The 20,005-nt window shown below is 41.2% G+C and overlaps 1 protein-coding gene across 1 annotated transcript; it reads right to left on the bottom strand.

Moving 5' to 3' along the window:
* Positions 1-11,904: 11,904 nt before the first annotated feature.
* LOC6586039 (T-complex protein 1 subunit alpha) lies at positions 11,905-13,888 on the bottom strand. The gene has a single exon (XM_002011626.4). The coding sequence runs from the start codon at positions 13,822-13,824 to the stop codon at positions 12,151-12,153; it is 1,674 nt and encodes a 557-aa protein (XP_002011662.1). The 5' UTR covers positions 13,825-13,888; the 3' UTR covers positions 11,905-12,150.
* Positions 13,889-20,005: the final 6,117 nt, after the last annotated feature.

The raw sequence follows: 20,005 nt of genomic DNA, 5'->3' as shown, positions 1-20,005 counted from the left end.
GCCATCTACATGTACATACATAAATACAGTAAAATGCGCGCCTTTAAATCTTTATTCTCTTTTATTTCTACAGTAATACAATTTGTAAAGTATTTTAATAATATCAAGTGTATTTTTCAAGTGTAAGCTGACCCTTTCAGCACGTACTGCTGTAATCCAATTTTTAAATATAATAACTAGTGCATTTCTTCAAGTGTAAGCAGATCCTTTCGTCATTTACTTCATCTCCTTCAAACGCATACAAATATTGTATGTCAGTGAAGACAATTTAATCAGCTGCTCTCCTCTTTATGCTTAGCTCGCAACAATTTTGCAATAGCTTGACAAATAATACCCGTCTCCCTCACTCACTCACAAACACTGCTTGTATACGTGTATGTGTATTATACATTGTATGTAAATGTATACTGAAGACCATTTTGTCAGCAGTTCTCTGCTCTCCTTATGCTCGCTGCTGTGCTTGTTGTTGTTGCTTATATTGCTTAGCATGCTCAAATGCTGTATGCATTTACCGTTAGTCAACAGCTCTCTTTAGCTTAGCTCACTCCATAATTGTGCCTGCCTGTACTTGTCTCGCTCACACTTGTACATATTTCGAGTTCCTTTTACTTCATTTGGTGAGCTTAGTCCGTCTCGATCGCGCTGCATGAAGAAGAGAAAAGAGAAATGTTTTTCTTTTATTTTACTTATTATAATAAAGTAAATACTAATTGCAGCATTTTGTTGATTTTGCTAATTTGTTTCAAATTTAAAATGTCAGCGCCGACCTCGAACTCGACCTCGACTTTACTTTTTATTATTATATGTATTTTACTTGTGGTTTTTTTCTTCTCTTTTTTTTTTTGCAGCTTATCTCTTGTGCGGACTGCGAATTGAGTGAGCTTCGGTGTCGGGGCGACCGGGCGTATGCTTAGGCGGCGCATGCAGTGACTTGGACAAGTGAGTGGGTGAGTGAGTGAGTGAGCGAATGGGTGGGCTGGGTTGAGGGGGCGGTCTGGTCTGGCCGGGCGACTCTTGTTTTACTGATGGCCATTAATGCGGCTGTCGTCTGCCCGTTTGCAACAAAAGCCCTGCAATGCGGCAAAAGCGGCGGTTTTTGTGCACCACGTTGGGCGCCATTTGCCCGCGCCCGCCTCCATTGATGTGGGTTCCTCCTGAATAGGTGGGCGAGAGGGGATGTGTGGATGGTGGTGGGCTGGTAACCGCAACCGCAGCGCAGGCGGTCATTGAGGCTACATCCTGTGCCGTTCACTTGTCGCGCACTCCAGCCGCCCATCCACCGCCCCACCGTCCCATCGTCCCATCGTCCACATCCATGTCCTGGCCATTTGCTTGTCGCGCTGCCGCAGCCTAATTTGGCGAGAGTTCATTAATTGCGTAAACGGCGCACGCTTTTAATTATGTCGAACGTCGGCCCTGACGCGCCATTGCTCCCGGCGACCGGCCGAGGGGTGGGGGGTGAAGGGGGGCAGCGTGAGGCGGAATGCTTGCTGGATGGCGGCGATTCTGGTCACAGACCGGGCGTATTTTGTGCATTTGTGGCATTGTTTGCATTGTTGTGCAGTAGCAGCGGCAGCGGCAGAGGCAGAGGCAGCGGCAGCGGCAGCAGCCAGTTGCTCACTGCCGCATTTTGGTTGCCTGTTTTTCTGCGCCACCAACGGAATTTACGACTTTTGGTTGTTGCAGCCGCAGCGCCCATCAACGTAAGCACAGAGCAAAGAATGTGAGAGTGAGAGAGACAGAGACAGAGAGAGAGAGAGTGTCTGTGCGTGTGTGTGTGTGTGTGTTAAGTGGGCGGCTTTTGGCCGAGCCGTGCGATTATCATTTATTGCAACCGCATACGGGAAACGTCACTGGCATTGTGAAGCGCGTAATTCGTTAATTTGATAAGCATACGCCATGTTGAACAGGCGATTGAAAAGCCCATTGGCTATTGCCGCTGGCAACGGGAATTGGCATTAAGGCAACAGCTAACAGCAAATTAATGCCAATGGCTTTGTTTTCAGCCAGTTCCAGTGCGCGCGGGCCGATCGACAAGTTCCGGCAACTAACCAATGCCAGAGCCCCTCACAGCTCGAGGGCATTTCGAGAGATTGCCCCGACCTGGGGAAGGCAGATACTAAATTGTAGATTGCAGACTAATTATACATTGATTATACATATTTGTTTGGTATGTCTATTTCGATATCAAAGTTCGAGTCGATATATCTACATTCGGATTTAGCTTGATTTATCTTTTATTTTCTCTTTCTTTAGTTGTTTTCTCTTTTTTTTTTTTTTTTTTTTTTGTATCCGTCTATCTGTCTTCCATACTCTCTCTCTCTCTTTCTCCCTCGTTATATATGTTTTTCTCTCAATCTCTCGCTCTTTCTCTCTCTCTCTCTCTCTCTCTCTCTCTCTCTCTCTGTCTATCTACCTCCATCTCTCTTTGTCTTTTTCCTCTACGTCTTTCTCTCTCTCTCTCTATCTCTCTGCATGTAGCAGTATATTTTTCTCTCTCAGCCTCTACCTCTTTCTTTCTTAATCCGCCTCTATCTCTCCGCCTCTATCTCTCCGCCTCTATCTCTCCCTCTCTCTCTCTCTCTCACTCTCTCTCTCTCTCTCTCTCTCTCTCTCTCTCTCTCTCTCTCTCTCTCTCTCTCTCTCTCTTTCTCACTCTCTCTCTCTCTCATTGTAACCGCGCCTTACATTCCGATCTTTTCCCCTTTACACATGTATAAAATCTTTATCTAATATATCCATTATTATCTTATTATTTATTAGATTATTTTCTCAGGCACCTCTCGTGCTCACTATTTTAAGCTGTTTGTTGTTGCTGTTGTTGTTCAATAATTCAAATTTAATTTATTCATGCGCGAAAAATAGCACTTAATCAGCTTTTGATTTATTTAATACCCTGTAAAATGCAATATTCAAATATTGTCTGTGTAGCTGCTTGCATCATTAGGTTGTTTGGCTTCGAACTTAATAATTGATTCCTGATGAATGTTCATATAGTTAAAGTATCGATAATATGTATGTATCGATAAATATAGAAGTTGATATATATATATAAAAATGGATGAAAATAGAATGAGTCTGTCAATGCTCTTATTCTGCGTCTTTGACTCTCTGCCTCTCTCTTCATCTTCCCCACTGCATTTACGTCTCTCTCACTCTCTTTTTCTCCTTCTCCTTTGCCTACGTTTTACTCTCTCTCTCTCCAGGTCTTTCTCCCTCCCTGCTCAATTTCTATTTAATTCTCAGCCTTTGTTTGCTCTCTCTATCTTCTCGATTTTCTTCTCCTTCTCTTTCTTTGATCATCTCCCTCTATGTTGTTCTCCCTTTCCCACTCTCTATCTCTGCTCTTCTTCTATCTATCGCCACCTAGCCCAAAGCAAACAACTTTCCTTGTGGCCCAATATAGCCCCGTTCACACAAATTACAGGGTATAAACATGTGCTGCACAACTCAACTCAAACAAGCTGGTCAAAAATTATGAATAATTGAGTGGAATTAAACAAATCGTTGTGCACGACAGCAGACGGAGGCGCACAATGAGCTGCATAAAAATGGAAAACTCGTTGTAATCGAATTTCAGCGGCCAAATGGAGCAACAATTAAAACTGATAACAAATGAATGCAAACATAGAATTGACCATCTGACGAAAAAAAGGGCCCAAAACAGCATTGAAAGTTTATAATGAAAATGAATTTAGGGTCAGTTGTTGTTGTTGCTGTTGTTGGTTGAATGCAATGCGAAGGAGGAGGAGAAGGAGATGGAGGAGCAGCAGCAGAAAGTGAAGCAGCAGACGGAGGCCAAAAAAGTCATCAAAGAAATTCAATTTGATAAAGAATCAATGGCCAAAGAATGAGTTTTCTGCACCCCGACCCCGACCCCACCGACCCCGCGCCCACAGCCCAACAAAAACTTTTGCCCGACAAAATATAACAAAAATGAAAAGAAGCCAAAAGAGAGAGAGAGAAAGAGAGAGGAGAGTGAAGGGGAGAGACGAGAAGAAAAAAAAAAAACGATGGCAAATTAAATCGAGCAATCAAATGATCATAATAGGTTAATCAAGAACAGGAGCTGGGCATCCTCAGGGCCTTCGGGCTCTGCTCTGCTCTGCTCTGCTCTCTGGTTGGCTGCTTTGGTAATTTGTCTGCTGCTCGTGCTGTACAATAGACAAATTGAAATCGCAAAATAGAAAAATGGCAGTCACACATACACACACACACACACACAAAGGCATTGCAGGTTGACATACAAGCAAATAAATAAGTGCACTCAAGTATGTAATATGGCCAACAGGCAGCGCACCCTGGTCAGACATACATAGATAGACATTGTCTGGCTGGCGGTAAATGCTCTAGTTTCCACTTCCGCATCCACATCCGCATCCGCATCCGCTTGCCCCAACCCACGGCTGCCCCAACCCAGCAGCAGCGACAATCGTGCGGCAAATGTAGTGGAAAATCGGCAACATCGTCACAGTTAGCCCACAAAATTGTTAGTTTCGCTACTGTCTCGACTTTGGCTACAATAATCAGTTGCCAAAAAGTTGCCTCAACAGCCAGAGCCCGAGTCGGAGCCACAGCAGCAGCAGTAGCAGCAGCAGGAATAGCCACAGCTCCCTCCTCCTTCTCGCACCCGCTCGAGCAGCAGCTGATTTATGGCCGCCACACGCGCTTGACCCAAAACCCTTCGCATTGCCTGCAATTGCAGCCAGTGTACGATCTATACTATATACATATATATATCGTGCACATATCGTCTATATATCGTGCATATATACTGTTTTTATGATGCATATATCCTTCATATATATATCTATATATATATCTAGCATATGTCGTCTATATATCCTGCATGTATCCTCCATGTGTCGTCTATATATCGTCTATATATCATACATATGCCCTGAATATATCCTGCATACATCATGCATCTATCCTACATACATCGCCCATATATCGTCCATATATCTTGCATATATCCTGCATATATCATTCCATATATATCTAGCAAATATCGTCTATATATCGTGAATATATCCTGCATACATCATGCATGTATCCTCCATATATCCTCTATATATCCTATATATATCCTGCATACATCATGCATGTATCCTACATACATCGCCCATATATCGTCTATATATTCTGCATATATCCTGCATCTTTTATTATAAAAATATATCAAGCATATATCGCCTATATATCGTGCATATATCCTGAATATATCCTGTATTCATCATGCATGTATCCTCCATATATATATCCTCTATATATCCTGAATATATCCTGTATTCATCATAAATGTAGCCTCCATACATCGCCCATATATCTTGCATATATCATTCCATATATATCTAGCATATATTGTTTATATAACGTGCACATATCCTTCATATATTGTCTATATGTCCTGCATATATCAAGCCTGTATCCAGCATACATCCTTCACATATCATGCATATATATCTAGCATATATCGTCTCTATATACCCTGCTTATATCGTACATCATTGCTAGATCACAGTTTTCTTATTTTTCTCTGTGAAATAAAAAAAAACAAATATTTTTACCAAAATATATTTTATTTTATTTTAATTTGCTTTATTTTACGTATTATTACTTTTTTCCATATTTATACCCAGAACTAAACCTATTGAAAATGGGAAATCAACTTAGGTAAAAACTAAACCAATAATTGTATAGCCTAAAAGAGTACAGAAAATTATTACAATAGCTAGCTAAGGTCTTAAATTTATAGGTTTACTTTACAGAATTTCAATTTTTATACCCTGAACCCATTTTCAATGGGAAATCAGGGTATAATGGTTTTGTTGAAATGTATGTAACAGGCAGAAGGAGGCGTGGCAGACCCCACAAAGTATATATATTCTTGATCAGGGCGACGAGCTGAGTTGATTTGGCCCTGTCCGTCTGTCCGTCTGTCCGTCCGTCCGTCTGTCCGTCTGTCCGTATGTATGAACGCGTCGATTTCAGAAGATATAAGAGCTAGAGAGTTCAATTTTTTTTCAAAATGTCCGTAATTACAGCGCGCATATCAAGTTTATCATTAAAAATCGATAACTCATCCCGATCTTTTTTTATCGATAAAAAACCTTATCGAAAACCAGTTATAAAATTATATCTTCTACACCTTTATTGCTAGAGTCTCCAAATTTTTAATGTATGCCTATATGCAATTTATACTATTTCGGTTTTTGTTAAAATTTACCCCCCGCCCTTAAATTCACCCCCTCACCCACACTTTTGTAAAAAGCGTATTTCAAATACTAGAGACTTGTGCTTTGGCAATTACATGCATATCCATGTCATAATCATAATCTGAAAGTTTCATGAAGATCGTACGTCCACAAAAAAGTTATTAAGCAATTAAGTTCTCATAGTAAGCGCTCACTGCCGCCCATGCGTGTTTTTGCTTGTGTGTGTATATGTATGTAATTGTTTGTGTATGTGTGTGTGTGTGTGTGTGTGTGTGTGTGTGTGTGTGTGTATGTATGTGTGTGTATGTATGCCTATGTGTGCGTGCGTGCGTGTGTGTGTGTGTGTGCGTGTTTCTTGTGTAAGCTGAAAGACGCGAAAAATTATTGAAGTAGCTATTACTCCAAGGGTTTAGGGGATCTCGTAGTCGAGTAGTCTCGACTAGAGCTTTCTTACTTGTTAATTAGAATTTACCCTCACCAAAAAATAAAAGCAAACTATTCTGCTTTATATAAATATATAAAGTTCCTCTAATAAATATTCGGAGATATTCGGAATAAATCATTTGATTAATTTAAACGAATTTTGGCTGTCGATTGAATGAAATTAATAATCGCGTAGCTTAAATGAATCATATTCAATTCAACAATCGATTAATACATTTTTGTTTGCCATCACTAAAAATTTCCAAAAATATATTTTAGTTGTGGATTTTTCGCCAGCAATAAATGCATCAAAATTCAGCATAAATTCGACTTGCGCCAATCGATTTGGATATGCCCAATACCAGGTCACAAGCGCCACGGGGAAGCCCCCCATTGTCGCGTGAAGGGAGAGAGAGAGGGAGGGCGAGGAGCGAGGAGCGAAGGAGTTTTGTTTGAATTATGCGGCGCATTAGGAGAGCTGCGAGTGCGACGCACTTGCAAAACTTTAACACAAATTGAATTATGCAGTCGGCGAGCGAGCTCTGGGCTGTGGGCCGTGTGGACCGAGTGGGCGTGGCTGGCAGAAGGACATTGCCATTAAGCGAGAGCGGATCGGGCCCGCAGACAGCGCAGCTGACTTTGGCAAATGTAACTGTAATTTATTGAAATTTGTTGGCGCCACAGCCACGAGCGCAGACAGCAGCAGGAGTAACAGCAGCAGCAGGAGCAGCCACAAAGCGGAGGCGCCCCCCTCCCCCACCCAAAACTGCCATCCTAGCTCGGCAAAAAGTTTTGGTCACGTTTTTTGTCACGCCGTCGCCGCTGGTCGCCAAAAATAGCACCGGCGGTCAACAGTCAGACGCTCTCTCATAGTTTTAGTTTCTTGCTACAATCCACTCAGCCACTCAGCCAGCCACGCCCCCATGGCGCCTCCTGCCCGCCCTTGTGCGTGTGTGTGTGTGTGTGGGCACCTTCATTGCGTTTTCTGCCTGCTTTTTTTTTGTACTTCTGTTTATGCACAGTCACAAAAGTGAAATGAGTATATTGGTTTTCGGCCATGTCCCTCCGTCCGTTTGTTCCTCCGTCCGTCTGGTCGTATAAATACACACCATTTCTCTGTTATTTAATCTAGAGAAGGCTTGAAATTCGGAGCATATATCCTTGTGAGGATATACCTCCTACCAGGGGCGTGGCAAATTGAAATATACTTTTTGCCAGTAACTCAGAAAGCTGAAATTTGGAATATACAATCGGGTGGACAGCTCAAAATCATTTAGAATGGTGGATGTATTTACGCCCATTAGGGGTGTGGCAAAGCGGTAAAAACTGTATCTGCTATAGTCTAAGAGCTAGAAACTCCAAATTGATTAATTAAATAGGCATATGCTTATACTAGTTGGGGGCGTGGCAGATTAGAAATTCAATCTGGCAACCGTAAATGAGTATTCTGCAGTCAGTAACGCTCGACTGCAACTTTCGGTTGGTGTGTGTGTGTGTGGCGCGTTGGCCGCTTGCGGTATTCAGTCAGCGCTTGTTGTTGCAATATTTCATACACTTACTTAGCAGCATTATGAATATTAAAAGAAAGAGCTTTTTGGCAAAAGCATACTTAGCCTGCTTCACTGTGAATGATCTGTGTGTGTGTGTGCCTTTTAAGATTCCTGCTCATATCTCTCTCATTATTATATATATCTACATTTATAGCTATATTTATATATACATCAGGTTTATTAATACTTTCTGTGTATATTTATAAGAGAAAAGTAATTAATAAAGGCAAGGAATGTAAAAATAAAAAATGGTAACAAAAATGTAAAAAAAAAAGTAAATAATAATATACAAAAAAAAACTCAATAATAAATTTTAAAAAAATTATGTGAAATGAATTAATTAAATTTAATATACATGAATAAAAAAAAAATAAATAGAAAATAAAAATATAAATATTTTAATTTAATTTCATATACATAAATATATAGCAAAAAATTAATTTAAAAAAATAGAAAATTTAAAACTAAAAAAAAAAACAAAATACGAAACGGAATAAAATAGAATATAAATCAAATGAAATGTAAAATTGAAAAATATAATAGAAAATAAATCAAATGAAATACAAAATGTAAAAATAAAATAGAAAAAAATGTAAAATCTAAAGATTCAAGAGAAAATAAATCAAATATGTAAATGAAATGAAAAGTAAATAAACAACTAAAATATTTTATTAAAAAAAAAATGGAACAAAATTAAAATTAGAGAATTATAAAATCAACATTAGAAAACCAATACTCAATGAAATAAAAATCACAGTTAACTAATTAAAGGCGTAGCTGTATATGCATAGATAGAGAAATAAATACAGCAGCATTCGATTACACCGACTCCGCTTATAGCGTTTGTCCGGTTATTGCGACGAAAATTCGATCATTTAAGTGGAATCCAGTCAGGAGATTCCACTTAAATGAAAGGGCCTCCTCTTGGTTATAGCGTCTCAAGGGTATAACGATGTCCCGTAAGCGTCGTTATAATCGGATTCAACTGTATGCATATAGTATATATATACAGTAGAATCTGGTTATAAATACTCCTCTTACAGCGTTAGTACGGTTAGAGCGACGAAAATTCTAGTTTCCAGACAATCTTTTCTGAGCAAACTTATACGGTTATAGCGTTTTCTGGAAAAATCTAGCTAAAAACATTCATGAATCCTGTTATAAAGACACCGCTTATAGCGTTTGTGCAGTATTCCAACGAAAATTCTGGTCCCCAGACAAATTTATATGAGCAAACTTATATGCTTATAGCGTCTTCCGGCTATAACAACTATCCCTTGAGGGACAATCCCATAAGCGTCGTTATATCCGGAGTCTTTTGCAATTTGTCGTTGCGCAAAAGCGACTTCTAGGATCAGCTTTGGCTATAGTCCTGACTGTTTTAACTAAAGACCTGCCCAATGAGCACATAATAATGCTGTACCTTGGCTAAGAATAAGATTACCTTAGAGCAAGTGGCGCTCTATGTAAGGGAAGGTGTAGGTAAGGGTAAGGGTATATGCAAAGTCGGCTTTTGGCTGAATTGCTGCTGCGTTAAAGCGTTGTTCGCATTGCAGATGCCGCCTCCTGCTGGCTGCTGTTCATTTAATTGCTGGGCCAACGCCCCTGCATATCGGAGCCGGAGTCTCCTCCAGTTGGCGCCTCAAAAAAAAAGAGAGAGCGAGAGAGAAAAAAAAGGGAAAGTTTGCAGCAACAGCAGCAGAGGCAGGGGCAGAGGCAGGGGCAGGGACGGAGGCAGCAACATCAGTGGCCGGTGGTTGCATGCGCAAAAGTTTTAAGTGCCCCACTTGGGCAGTGGCTCTGTGTTTTCGGGTAACCCACAGAGCCTGCCACTGCTGCTGCTGCGCTGCTGCTGCTGTTGTCCGCAATTTCGCTTGTCTTGCATACGCTGCGCTTTTCTATTAAGCAACCCGGGCTCGTCTCATTTGTTGGCTATTTGTCCGGGGCAGCCTACGCTGTCCCGGTCCGACATCGTAAAAATGCCAATGAGCCGACCTGAGCGCCGGGCATTAAAACTTTTCTCATTTATCAGACGCCGTTGGGCCGCCTCCTCTCTCCTTCCTTCTCTCTCCCCTCTCCAACTGCCTTGCCTGGCCATGATGGCCGACAGGTAAATTGATTGTCGCCGCCAACGAACTTCGATGGCTGTTGGTCACCTTCGCTGTTGGTCGCGCTCCCAGACCGCCCGCTGTTTAATTGCTGTAGTAGTTGTTGGGCTGGCAGAGCCCGGGGCACTGGAACGCCCGGAGCAGGGCGTCAATTTTAAAATCGACAACAATGCCCAGCAAAACTTTGGCCGTACCTGGATGCGGCAGGAGTCGGAGCAGCTGAAGTTGTAGCTGGTTAATGGCCAGACAAACGAGCAGCCGGACAAGTGGCTAATGAGCAGCCAGCGGCTTGAAAAACAGCTCCATTTACGGCAACAGCCAGCTGGGCATATGCTACGCCAATGGTAGCGAGCTGGACTATCGATAATTAGCAAACAAACTGTGCATACATGTATCGATAAGTGGGCATTAATCAATCAAATGTGGCGGGAGCAGAGCGAGATGGGAGATGGGAGATGGGAGATACCATAGAGGAGTTATAGCAGAATAAGCAGCTAGATGACAAGATAAAGATCTAGATTAAGTAGAGCTATGGATGCGGGGTAACTAGACATATGTATGGATACCTGAGCTACCTTGTTGATAGGCAAAGCACATACCTTTGGAAATAATATTCAGAGACTGTAAATAGAATATCGATAATTAATATCAAACTGATTCTGACATATGTTTGATGTCATCAACATTTCGATAATTATATCGAACGGGGAATGGAACGAAGAAATAATTATAATGTCGTAATGATGTCATCAACATTTCGATAATTATATCGAACGGGAAATGGAACGAAGAAATAATTATAATGTCGTAATGCGGTTTTTATGTATATAGGATTCGAAATTTTATAATTCTCTTGCTAGATTGTGCTAGACAGAGTTCGCTCAGATGGACAGACAGACAGAGATGCTTATACGGCCGGGCGGACAGACGGATAAATGGAGAGACTAACAAATAAGCAGACAGTGAGGCATACGTACAAACAGATGGAAGGTTGACAGACGGATGGACGTAAGAATGGACAGACGGACAAAGAAGCAGACAGTCGAGCGGACGGAAGAACAGATGGACGAACAGAATGACGGATGGATGAATAAAGAGGCGGACAAATAAGCAGATGGACGGTTAGATGGACAGAATGGACAGGATGACGAACCAACGTACAAATGGAGAGATATAGATGGACGGGCAGATGGTCAGACGGACGGAAGGATAGCTGGAAGGATAGAAGAACGGATAGACGGCAGGATAAACGAACGAACAGACCGACGGATAGACTAGAGAGACAAACGGATAGACGGACGTATAGACCGACGGCCAAACAGACATCCTACCTGGACACAGCTCTTCGCCCTGTTCAAGATTATGCAGTAGAATCCGTTTATTACGATGATCCCTTGAGCGTTGCTTTTACCATATACATACATACATATATACGTCTGCCAGCGGGTCAGAATTTTCGTCGCAATAACCGTAGGAACGTTATAAGCGGAGTCGTTATTACCCGATTGCAATGTATATATTTTATGCAGTCTGCCACGCCTTATTTTTCCCGTTTCACACATTATCCCAGAACCCGTAGCCTCACCCTAAATAAAGGAATTGGGGTTTGCTGTCAGATGTGCAGATGCTTTATTTGCTATGGAATTCACATGAACGAATTGTCATATTGCATGTAGCAGAAGGGAATGAACAGTTAAATTGCTTACAGAGTTATATGATAAATGTGAGGCACATAAGTATCGTGTGTGTGTGTGTGTGTGTGTGTGTGTGTGTGTGTGTGTGTTGCGTAGGATCTTGTTGATTCAGAGTGAGTGCTTAGGCAAGTGGATGAGGTGAAGGGGTGACGGATATCTAGCCGTCCAGCTCGCCAGCGGCGCAGGCATCGTCATAGGTCTTGGTGCTCTTCTCCTCGGGATTGAGCTTGATCATGTCGTCGATGCGCAATATGGTGATTGCAGCCTCTGTGGCGAACTTCAGGGACTTGATCTTGGAAATGGCCGGCTCCAGTACGCCGGCCTTTTTGTTGTCGCGCACGACACCGTCCGTCAGGTTCAGGCCCACCCACTTGAGATGGCCATAGGTGCAATTGGTTTGGCTCGAGTTGTGGTAGGCGCGCAGCTTGGCGACCAGCTCGGTGGCATCCTGGGCGGCATTGATGGCCAAGGTCTTGGGGATGACCAGCATCGACTTGGCGAACTCGGCTATGGCCAGCTGCTCGCGCGACGACAGCGATGTGGCAAAGTTCTCCAGGTAGATGGAGAGAGCGGCCTCTATGCAGCCACCGCCAGCGACGACCTTCTTGCTCTCGAGCACACGCTTCACCACGCTGAGGGCATCGTGCACGGAGCGCTCCATCTCGTCACAGTAGGAGTCGGTGGGGCCGCGCAGTAAGATGGAGACGGCCGTGCGTGCCTTGGGGCCCTTGATGAAGATCAGATCGTCATCGCAGACGTGCTCCTCGACCACCTCGGCTGCTTCGCCGATCATCGAGGCATCGAAGCTCTCCTCGCCGTCCAAGTTGGTCAGCGAGGTCAGGAAGGCGGCACCCGTTGCCTTGGCAATGATCATCAGATCGTTCTTCTTGACGCGACGCACCGCCATGGCGCCGGCCTCCACGAAGTACTTCATGCAGAGATCATCGACGCCGCCGCTGCAGAGGACGACATTGACGCCGGCGCTGAGAATCATGCCGATGCGCTCCTTGGTGATGTCCAGCTCACGGGCGCGAATGGCCTTCAGCTTGTCGGGATCGTTGATCAGGACCTGGACGTGCACCTTCATCTTGGTCTTCTGCAGCCCAAAGTCCAGGCAGGCGATTTTCGCATTGACCACCTTCTTGGGCATCTGCTGGGAGGCAAGGGTGCAGTTCAGTGCATACCCCTTCAGCATCATCGATTCACGGGCCGACTTGCCGTGGGCCTTCAGCACATTTATCGAGTTGATGGCATAGCTCGGCGCTGCCTTGGCATCGCCAAACCGGACGGCCTGCACCGCATCCACGACCATGTTGGCAAAGAAGTCAGCATCGGCGCCAATGATCTTGGAGCCGATCGCGGTACGGGCAATGCTGACCACTGAGTCGCGGCCCAGCGACTCCACGGGCACAGTCAGATGCTCGGATATGTATTTGCAGGCCTCCTTGCAGGCGATGCGATAGCCCGATATGATCGATGTCGGATGAATGTTCTGCTTCACCAGCTCATCGGCATTCTGCAGCAATTCGGCGGCCAGTATAACCACGGACGTGGTGCCATCGCCCACCTCTGCGTCCTGCAGCTGGGCCAGCTCGACCAGCACCTTGGCCGCCGGATGCTCCACCTCGAGCAGGCGCAGAATAGTGGCGCCATCATTGGTAATCGTCACATCCCCAATATCGTCCACCAGCATCTTGTCCAGCCCAACCGGCCCCAGCGAACTCTTCACGATATTCGCTATGGCCAGTGCGGCCGTAACGTTCTGAGTGCGCACCGATTTGCCGGACTGGCGTGTGCCATCGATGGACAAGGGGCTCGATAAAACCGACATAATTCGTTTGAAGAAAATAATTCGAATGAAGAAAAAAAAAAAAAAAAAATCACAGAAAAAAAATGAAAATAGTTTTTTATAAAATTTTATTATTTTTTTTTTTTTTTTGAAATTTAATCCGTACTGCTCGCTGCTGCGTTCAGTGAGAAGTGAGAAAAACGAGGACAGAAAATTATGACATCAAATTCCTTTTGAAATTTGCTCATGAATCTCGCCTACTTAAATCGAGCGAGAGTTGCCTGGCTGGGTCTGGCCTGCTCGGGTCTCGCCTGGCATTTGTTTACAATTAACCAAAAGGCGTGCCAATGGGCGTTGCATGGGCGTGGCACTGCCCACAATACGCTTAATGAATTCGCGCATTAACAACGCGGCGTCGCTTTACGGCCGTTGCCGTCGTTCGACGCGCTAATGGCAAAAACAATAAATTTTCAACGTACCGGGTGGGGGGAGGGGAAGGGGAAGGGGGAGAGGGAAACACACACACACACACATATATATATATATATATGTATACGCCTCGCAGCTGATGCATCCTTACCCAATGCCGTTGATATCCTTTTGATCCCTTTTTTGTAAATGACTTTTAGCATTTAAAATGCGGCAAAATGAATTGGCGGCAATTCCCCGAACAGCGTGCGCCTGCGGCCAGGATCGACAGCGGCTGGATCGGACAACGGACGGCGGGCGGCAGGCGGCGGGTCAGAACGCTTTAGTTTAATTAACAACAACTACAGCAACAGCAGCAACTACAACAAGAAAGAAAGAAATGGAAGATGCCTAGCGAAAATAATAAATAATAATAACAGTTAATGCGATGCGCCAAGTGCTGATGGGCGTGGCACGGGTCGAGAGGGTGTGCAGCCCATGCCACGCCTTGCTGCACATGTGTCAATTAATTATATGAAGAAGAACACAGAGCACCAGCAACACAGTCGAGATACCCTGGAATGGAATTGCAAATGCCACGCCCTAACGGAGGCAAGACTTTAGCCTGGCTGAGAGCTTGGCCAAGAGGTAGCTGAAGCCAGCTATGCACAAAGCTATTGCAGCTACAGCTGACTTTACTCCATTTATATACACATAAATACTATTAATATATACCTTGAATATACTAAAAATATTACTAACAATATACCAAATACTTAACTTAGATTTCTAGACTCTGAAGTTGAAAGCTACCACATCTAGAGCTGACTTTACTCTATTTATATACGTATATTATTAATATTAATCTTTATCTTAAATATACTAAAAATATACACATATTACCAAAAAATATACCAGATACCTAACTGAGAATTCTAGACTCTACTGAAGCTAGCTGAGCTATGCATAAAGCTATCTCAATTAGAACTGAGCTTGCTCGGTGCATATATGTACATATATGTATATATTAGGAATATATACCTCAAATATACTAAAAATATTCATATAATAATCATAATATACCAATGCTTAACTGAGAATTATACACTCAACTGAAGGTGCAAGTAATACCAAGTGGAGCTTACTTTGCTGTGATTGTATACATAGATAGTATAAATATACTAAAAATATACATATAATAATAATAATAATATACTAGAGTCTTAAAATTCTAGATCTGAATTCTAGATCAGGTTCTACTTGGCTAACTGAAGTTAGCAGATTCAGAAAAGAATTTAATCCAACTGGAGCTGATTTTACTTTACCTATATATATACAGTAGAATCCGGCTATAACAACTCCGCTTATACGTCTGCATATATAGCGAGTATATATACATACAGTAGAATTCGTACAGTAGATCCGACTCAAAGAACCGCAGGAGTACCCTATAACCATATAAGTATGCTCATATAAGTTTGTCGTTATAACCGGATTCTACTGCATAAATATATATGTAAGTATACTCAAATACTCAACTAAGAATTCCAGATCGAGCTCTACTTGGCCAAGACTTACTTGAAGTTGGCTGTGTTATGACTGTACGTAGTTCAACTAGAGCTGACTTTACTCTATATGCACTATAAACATATGCCTAACCGAAGATTCCAATTCAAGCTTACAGGGTATTGCCCAAGTCAATCCATTTTCCTCTTTTGAAGCAAAAAAAAAAAAAAAAAAAAAAAAAAAGGAAAAAAGAAAAAAAATCGCCACATGAAGCATGCAAAGTGATGCTGGGGCTTATAAACTACACTGAGTACCGGACAAACACTCGCACACACACGAGCACACTCACTCGCGCTCTCACACATACACTTTGATAATATCACGTTAATCATGTTGACGCGCCTCAGACGCAGCTGGCCCCGGACTTCAATGTAAACAACAACAAGGACTACAAAAGGCGAAAGTTCGCGAAGGCCGCCTTGAGATATTCCCACAATTAATTTAATGCTCGACGCTTTTTTGGGGCGCCGCCAAGCTGCATGAGTATGCGTGCGCGCGTGTGTGTGTGTGTGTGTCGAGCTTTATATTGAGAAAAAATAAATGTTTTTGATATAATGTTAAAAGCGAAACTTAAATGCTTAAAGTTGAAAATGCAATTCAGAAATTTAACTGCAAAGCAAAGGAATTATCTTATAGACAGGTTCGGGCATATAGAGTGGTAAAAACGACGACAAAAATATGACAGTAGATTCCTTCTGAAATTTGTGCTAAAAACGAATACTTGAAATGTTATATGAATAATTTTTTCTAGTTCGTAAAACTCTTATTTTAAAACACCTTTTGCTGTGTAACTCTGAAGAGCTATATACGATACAGACTGGGCTATTGATAGGGTAAGAGCGTAATCACTGTATTTTGAAGTTGTTCAAGTTGAATATGAATATGATAGAGAGAGTAAATACATCAAAATATGAATATATCGATATTTTTTATATAAAAAACATCTTTATATCGGAATATATTTTTTGCGTAAATATCTAATATTTCTTGAGATATTTATTAATATATTTGAGTGATAAGTGAAGCAAGGGAAATGTACAAACATTTAAATTAAACGAATTATTCTGAGTTTAAAAATGGAATATTCAAATGCAATTTGTGCCTTAAAGTTATAAGAACAAGTTCCAAACACAGCAAATATGGCGTAGCTCTATGATAGTTTTGAGTATCGACTACTGGAGTTAAGCGGTCTTTATCATATAAATAATAATTAGTTTTATTATTCTTGTTTTTGGGACGGATTAAAAATTTATTGTGGAAAAAAAGTAAAAAATAAAAGCGATAAATTTATATACATATATCGATATTTTGCAAGTTGCATATCAAATATCATATTGATATTTTTCAAAACTTAAAATATCATCGATACGATATTTTAAAAATATTCGACAGCCCTAGAGTATATATGCCTTATTATTGATGAGCTAATGCGATATCACCCTGAGCGGATATTCATCTCAGTGTGTGTCCGCCTTATCTTTCAACTCATAAGATTTACAAAGCAGTTATTTAAAAGATATCTACCTATCCTAAAGATATAGGGCTGCCAGATAGGTCCGTTGAATATGAGCAGCCCTGTATATTATATGTATCAAACAGACATTCCCCCTCTTCAATTTTCCCCCCCAGATGTTTATGATTGCAATTCCCGGTACGACTCTTTAAATTCCAAGTCTTAATTATCCCATTCACGTTCTTCCACTGAGTCAGGCAGCAAACTTTTCACTACTTATGCAGTGCATCAGATTTCTAAACTCACACACACACACACACACAGACTCGCACACACACACATACTCGCAGTCTCCTGCTGTCAACTATCGATAGTCGAACTGGTTGTCCATTCGCTTCACTTGTTTCGCTTGCAAAACTTTTGTAGCTTGTTTTCCCAACCACCCCTACCCACCCCTCTATGGCCATTGTCCAGCCCGTCGACACACGCCTTTACCTATTCACATGTCCCGCATTGTTCAGGTGCTTGGCCAGCACCTGGAGCTGGACTGCTGTTGCCTGTCCATCAAATGCCATTCGTTCGTTGTCTGCTGCAGCCAGAAAACTAAAAAAAAAAAAAACTATTGCAGCCCTCGCATCTGGGCCATGCTGTTTTGTGGCCCTTGTTGTTAGATTCTCTTTCTATTTTTTTTTTTTTTTTTTTAGCTCGACTATTTGCTTTGGCCGCCTTTGCCTTTGCCTTTGCCACGCCCCCTGTCCGAGGTTATTTTTTGGGTTTTGTTGTCGGACGTCTGGCCGCCTTATTTATGTACATGTCGCATTGCATTGCATAGCTGAAGGGGCAGCCAAATGATTCGACTCCAAATGCATACATACATATATATATGCATATATATATACATCTATATATATATGTAGGCATTTGCTGCTGTGTGACTCTGCACTATCATAAGAAAATTGCAGCATCAAAAGAACTTCTGCAGAATTGTTTGCCTTTCAGCAAATTGTTCACAGATTAAAATATGAGATTTATTTTGGTGCTCAGAGTCAGTTACGGGCACCATTATTTGCATGCAAAGAGTATCAAAGATATATATAGACTTCATATACATATGCATGTATATATGTACATATATCAACATTAAATTTATATTTATATATCTCTACATTTATTTATGTGTGCTTGCCTTAAACAAGAGCTAATCAGAATATGGAAAATTTATTTCGTAACATTTCTATTTGCAATTTGATGTCTTGAATGCAATTTCACAGTTGACTTCAGCTCAAACATATTCATATATTTATAGTGAATGCCAATTAAATAGGTCAAGGGGTCAACTTGAATGTCAACATTTACTTCACATAACTGTATATTAGTCTTATTTGTGGCCAACTCGCCTGGGATCCCCATTAGCCAGGCTCGTTTGTAATTGAACTTGTACGACTTCGCCTCAGATAATTCAGCTCATTTTGGCACAACTTCAGATTATGGTGCAACAATTATCAACGCATTTATGCCGACGCAAAAGCAAAGCGAGCGTGCTCTAGTCGGGAGTACTCGACTAGGGAATACACTGTTTACTGTAATTCCATCTATCATAACCTATGCATCTCATTCACATATGAAACAAACAAAACACAGTCGAGTCTCGATAATTTGTACTCCACTAAATCCAAGATCACGATAAATCGAAAAATTTTTATCGTTATCGATAATTCTCGATAATATGAATTTTTGTGTCAATCAAAAAAAACTGATCCTGTTGCAATTTCGAACTATCGGAACTCGACTGTGCACATATACACCCACACACACACACAGAATAAGCTTTCTATCTATCCTAACTATGTATATAATGCAGGTCCTTACTATGGAAAGTTAACGGTAGCGTAACTTTTCATCTAGTCATTATCTTCCATAAATCTGATTTCCCCAGAAAAAATATTTGCATATTTAGTATTTATTTCTTTACTCAGTATTTTTCTGGTCATTTTACGAGTCCGTAAAAAAGCAGAAGAGGTATCCAGAAACTGAAATATACCAAAGGTCAGTATTTCTCGCATAGTAAATAAATTGAAAGTCTTTAGACTTTAAAGTATTTAAGATACGGCAAAAAAAAGTATTATACATATAACAGATATCAAATACGACAGAAATTTATAAATAACACAAAAGTAATAATAATAATCTATATTTTATATAATAAACTATACATACATTATATATGATATAATATTTATTTATTTATTGTATTAAACAAAATTATTGTGCTACGTTTAGTGGCAATTTAATCTAAGTCTAGGATGGTACATACATAGAATTAGTTTATCATATCGAAATGCGTTATTATATATTTATCTAATAGTTGCAACAATTTTATTAAATATGAATGCAGAAGCAGTCTTTTAGGGTCATTCACTTTAAACAATTTCAGAACCACGCACGCCCTAGGAGGAGAAGTTTCCACAGTTTTCCCATTGCTGTTCGAGTTTACAATTAAAATTCGATTCTTTCTGATATTGTTTTTTTTTTTTCCTGTCTCTTAAGCCACGTCACGCTGACAAAATTTGACCGGAAAAAATGCGGAGCACTAATTGATTTTATAGCTGCATTCATTTGAATCCTTCAGCTACGTGTTAACTCTCATATGGCTTCATATTTCAAATGTGAATATCTGATATATAGGGATGTCCATATATGTATGTGTATATATATTTTGTTTTTTTTTTATATTTTTTTTAATTTTTGACAACATCTTTTTTATATAGCTGCGCCGGTCCCAGTTCTTTTCCCTGC

This window comes from Drosophila mojavensis, unplaced genomic scaffold (assembly GCF_018153725.1).
Source record: "Drosophila mojavensis isolate 15081-1352.22 unplaced genomic scaffold, ASM1815372v1 contig_136, whole genome shotgun sequence".
NCBI lineage: Eukaryota > Metazoa > Arthropoda > Insecta > Diptera > Drosophilidae > Drosophila > Drosophila mojavensis.
The sequence above is the reverse complement of the archived record's forward strand: the minus strand, read 5'-3'. Positions and strand labels throughout refer to the sequence as shown.

Bases quoted from the DNA above. Each gene is read 5' to 3' on its own strand.
- LOC6586039 (XM_002011626.4), bottom strand. From the start codon at position 13,824: ATGTCGGTTTTATCGAGCCCCTTGTCCATCGATGGCACACGCCAGTCC.